The sequence below is a fragment of the Raphanus sativus genome, unplaced genomic scaffold (assembly GCF_000801105.2).
Source record: "Raphanus sativus cultivar WK10039 unplaced genomic scaffold, ASM80110v3 Scaffold4643, whole genome shotgun sequence".
NCBI classification, from domain to species: Eukaryota; Viridiplantae; Streptophyta; class Magnoliopsida; order Brassicales; family Brassicaceae; genus Raphanus; species Raphanus sativus.
In genome coordinates this window covers 1-4,497 of record NW_026619945.1, presented here as the reverse complement: position 1 = coordinate 4,497, position 4,497 = coordinate 1, and the positions used below count along the sequence as shown (strand labels likewise).

General features: G+C 38.1%; 2 protein-coding genes across 2 annotated transcripts; one reads left to right on the top strand and one right to left on the bottom strand.

Annotated features, from left to right (window-relative positions):
- Positions 1 to 359: 359 nt before the first annotated feature.
- On the bottom strand, positions 360 to 2,402 carry LOC108835795 (pentatricopeptide repeat-containing protein At4g18520, chloroplastic). The gene has a single exon (XM_018609015.2). The coding sequence runs from the start codon at positions 2,307 to 2,309 to the stop codon at positions 462 to 464; it is 1,848 nt and encodes a 615-aa protein (XP_018464517.2). The 5' UTR covers positions 2,310 to 2,402; the 3' UTR covers positions 360 to 461.
- Positions 2,403 to 2,922: 520 nt separating this feature from the next.
- On the top strand, positions 2,923 to 4,492 carry LOC130507497 (uncharacterized; the record flags this gene model as incomplete). The annotated part of the gene is made up of 6 exons (XM_057002205.1): positions 2,923 to 3,359; positions 3,541 to 3,684; positions 3,781 to 3,885; positions 4,026 to 4,109; positions 4,193 to 4,311; positions 4,393 to 4,492. Coding segments are annotated over exons 1-6 (651 nt in total), but the record flags the coding sequence as incomplete, so codon positions are not given.
- Between the last annotated feature and the right edge of the window lie 5 nt (positions 4,493 to 4,497).

The window sequence follows — 4,497 nt, the reverse complement described above, 5'->3', positions numbered from 1 at the left end:
TTTTCAGTTTAGACGATTGATTACATGACACATAGTGGATTCAAATTACAGACAAGATCCTACCTTATAATATTTCTTTTCATTTCTACTTTATTGGCACCTTAACTGAATCTCTTATTTTAGTAGTCAAATAAAAATGATTAGTTTCTTTTTTGGGTCTAAAGTATCATACATATTTCTTTATTCAAAAACAGAAGGGAATCACTAATCGAGGTAAGAGAGTATGACTACGACCCATATAAAATTAAAAAGCCCATTAAGTGAAGGTTCTAAAAAACATTGAAAGAGAATTTGCTAATGAACTATGAGAATGTTAAACAAGATGTGAAAATTACTTGAACCAGATCAACAGGACTCGGTAGCTAAACTTTATCTTTAAAACAAATAAATTTGTACAATTTGATACTATTGTGAAACTTTGTCATATAAAAACTTGAATAGGTGCTTCTATAGAAGAAACATCAAGAGGTCTCCAAGTAACAAGTTGCAGGAGTTTCAGCTTCATCTAGCTCAATATCCCCACAAGTAGACAGAATTGTTGCAAATATATAATCATCAACCTCAAATCCCTCTGCTTCCATTCTATACATTAGCTTCAACGCTTCCCTGCAAAACCCATTCCTCGCATAACCCATTATCATCGCCTTCCATGAAACCAAGTTCTTCTCGGGCATGCTGTCGAATACCCTAAAAGCTTCAGAGACAAACCCACATTTTGCATACATATGAATCAAAGCACTTCCCACAAAGACATTCGACAGAGCATGGTTCTTCTCTGCAATGGAATGGATTGATCTGCCGATAAGAAGAGCTTCTGAGTTAGCACAAGCTTTCAAAGCTGAGGAGTACGTAAACGGGTTCGGCTCCACACCATCCTGAATCATCTCTTTCAAGAAGTCCAGCGCTTCTGCTTCGTGTCCTAAGCTCGAACATCCAGAGATCATAGCGGTCCATGAAACCACATCTCTAGATGGCAGCTGCTGCAGAACATTGAAAGCATCACGAGACTCTCCGCATTTACAGTACAGCCAAACCAAAGTACTTCCTATATAGACATTCTTTTCGATCGAGTTCTTGATGATCTGAGCATGAATCTCCTTCCCCAACAGTAAAGCCCCAACAGATCCACAAGCTCTAAGGATGCTTACCACTGTCAGATTGTTAGCTATCAAATGCCTTCTCTTCATCACCCTAAAGAGGCTTATAGCGTCCTCACCAAAACCTTCCCGAGCATGTGCAGCGATTATCGAAGTCCACGTGACCGTGTTTCTATTGCTCATTCCATCGAACACTTTCCTGCAATCCGAAATCTCCCCACACTTAGCATACATGTCCATCAGCGAAGTTCCTACAAAAACATCTTTCTTGATCATCTTTTTAACCACCAAGCTGTGCACTTGCCTCCCAAACCTCAACGCTTTCTCCTCACTACACGCCTTCAAGATACTACACACCGTGAACTCATTAGGCAAAAACCCATGATCCAACATTCCGATAAACATAACTATAGCTTTCTTCCCATGCCCTTTTCTCGAACAAGCAGATATAACAGCCGTCCAAGATATCACATCCTTCTCCTCCATCATATCAAACGCTCGTAACGCACTCGTCAGCTCACCGCACTGCGCGTAGAAGTAAACAAGAGAACTCTCAACAATGAGATTCTCCACTCTAACTTTCACCATACTACCATGAACCTGCCTCCCTAGCTCAAACTCCGGTCTCCTACTACACAGATTCAACAAACACACAAACATCCTCCCGTTCGTGTACCGAATCCCATGCTTCACGTAATCCTCAAACAGCGAGAAAGCCTCATCTTCGAGACCGTACTTCAAATACCCATCAATCATCGCGGTCCAAGTAACAGTGTTTCTCTCAGGCATACTGTCGAACACTTTACGTGCGTAGACCAAATCACCGAGCCTCACGCAGGAACTGATCAAATTGTTACCGAAGTATATCACTTGGTCGTCGAAACACTTCAAGGCCATCGCGTGGATCCGTTTGATCAGTCGCATCCCGTTTGAAGACTGTAGCCACTCCGCGAGCAGAGCGTAATCCACTCGGGAGGAATCGTAGCTCAGATTCTCTCCGGGAAGCTCTAAACCGAAGTTATCGCTGAAACCCACATCGAAAGTTGATTTCTTTTTGGAAAAGAGACGAAACCCAGATGATGTTCGGTTCCTCTGTTCATCTCGCTTCGGTCTTGAATCGGTAATGGGAGATAAAGTCGACGACTTTAGGGTTTGTGTCGCCGGAATCTCTGGAATCCGGAGATGGGGTTGAATCAACGTTAACGAGAACATCGAAGTCGGAGAAGATTCAGATAAAGTTTTCTCCTTTTTCTTTTCTCTTAATTAATCTGAAACTTGTATTTATGACGACGACAACAAAAAATATCTCCGGTCGATTGAGAGATGTCTGAAAAAATAAATAAATAAATAAATGAATGAATAGCCAATGATAATGAAACACGTGTCTCGTAACTTGCCACTTTTCAAACACAAAGCGCCACACACACTCTCTCCGGAAAACCCTTGAGATTCTACACGATCTCACAAAACGTGTCTCTCTTAACTATACAATTATCATCAGTTTTCAAATGCTACTTCGACAGTGTTTAATGTTTGTTCATATTTTTCAGATTTTATTTATGATTTTTTTGAATCAAAAAGTGAAAATGATTCTGTAAAAAGCTTCCCTGAGACATTCTTTTTTCCTTTTTTGGGGTCAAAACTCGGGAGAAAAAAAGTCAGAGTCACATTTTGATTTCTCTTTATAAGCTTTTTTAGACGAGAAGTTGAAAGGACCCAAGTTCGGAATATTCGTTTCTACTTCCTCGACTTTCTGGCGTCCCTTCTTCTTCCTTATCCAAAAGGTTCGATGAAACAGGTGAACAAAGCTTCTCTTCTTTCTTCCGTCTCCTTTCACTTCATATATACATATTTGTGTGTGTTTATGTTTATGTTTGGTTAATCGTTGACGATGAAAAATTTAGATTAGGTTTAGATTAGGTGATTAACGGAATAACTAGCTATATATTCTTGTCACGTTCATATATCGTGGGCTGTCCTCCATATCACCTCAGCAAATTAGTTTTTTTTTTGCGTTTCTTCTTAATCGACACGTTTTTAATAGTTTAATAAAAACCTGATTTAAGTGTTCCGATATGTAATGTAATGTCGGAATATGTCTAGGCTCTATGCTCTGTTCTTTGTTTTCTTATTTGACGAGGTCTGTGAAATTTGCAGGATTCGATGAATAGATCATGTCTCTGTAGTATCTTGGTCACCACTGCTCTGATCTGTAGTGCTTACTTCATTGGAAATGCTTATATTGATGAAGAGTTAAAAGAGGTAAATCCTCTTCTTTTTTTTTGTATTTGACATCACGTAAGCTATATTCTATGTAATCAGTGTTGACTATTTATCCATGACATGAGAATAACATGAAATTATTGAAGAACTCTAGTTTTATAGTCAATACTTGATAGATTGTTATGATTTTGGTATAATAAGATTTTTTTTTATTTTACAGAAATTGCTGAGATGGGAAATCACTGATAAGATGCATAACGTCACTAATAAGATACAGAACACCACTGATGAGATGCATAATGTCACTGATAAGATACAGAAAGTCGCTGATAAGATGCAGAACGCAACGTCTCCTACATGCGAGGTTTGTTTTTGAATAATGAATCAGTTTAGTTTTGTTTGAGTTTCTTTTAAGAGATTATTATCTATCAAAAGCTTACAATTAACATTCTTTCACTAGAATCTCAATAAGCCATTGGGTAGTGAAGCATTACCGCAAGGAATTATCGTCAAAACATCAAACTTGGAAACGCAACATCTATGGGACTACCGTCAAGATAAAAAGGTTTTAAACTGGTCATAGATCCTCAAAATACAGTTGCTCCAAAAAAAAAGATCCTCAAAATATTTGTAAAATTCCATTTTTTTTTTGTTTTTTTAGCTTTATCTGTTGTTGTATGTTCTCCTTTCTCGGTTTATTTTCAGGGGAACCCGAACCGTGCAATGAGTTTGTTAGCCATGGCAGTTGGAATCAAGCAAAAGGAGCTAGTTAACAAAGTTATCCAAAAGGTTTTTGTCTTTGTCTTTTACCCAATAAGATTTTTTTTTGCCTTTTCATGTAAAAGAAACTATACTAAGTGCTTTGATTTCAGTTTCCTTCTCGAGATTTTGTGGTCATGCTTTTTCATTACGATGGTGTTGTGGAAGATTGGAAGCAGTATCCATGGAACGAACATGCGATTCATGTTTCCGTGATGAATCAAACGAAATGGTTCGTTTCTTGAAATTCTTGTATTATATTTTACACTGTAATATCTAATGGTTTCATGATGTTATTATGTTAATGCCACAGGTGGTTCGCCAAGCGGTTCTTGCATCCTGATATAGTTGCAGAGTATGAGTATATATTTCTTTGGGATGAAGATCTTGGTGTAGCTCATTTTAATCCTCAACGGTA

Coding starts and splice junctions, on each gene's coding strand:
- LOC108835795 (XM_018609015.2), bottom strand. CDS start 2,309: ATGTTCTCGTTAACGTTGATTCAACCCCATCTCCGGATTCCAGAGATT.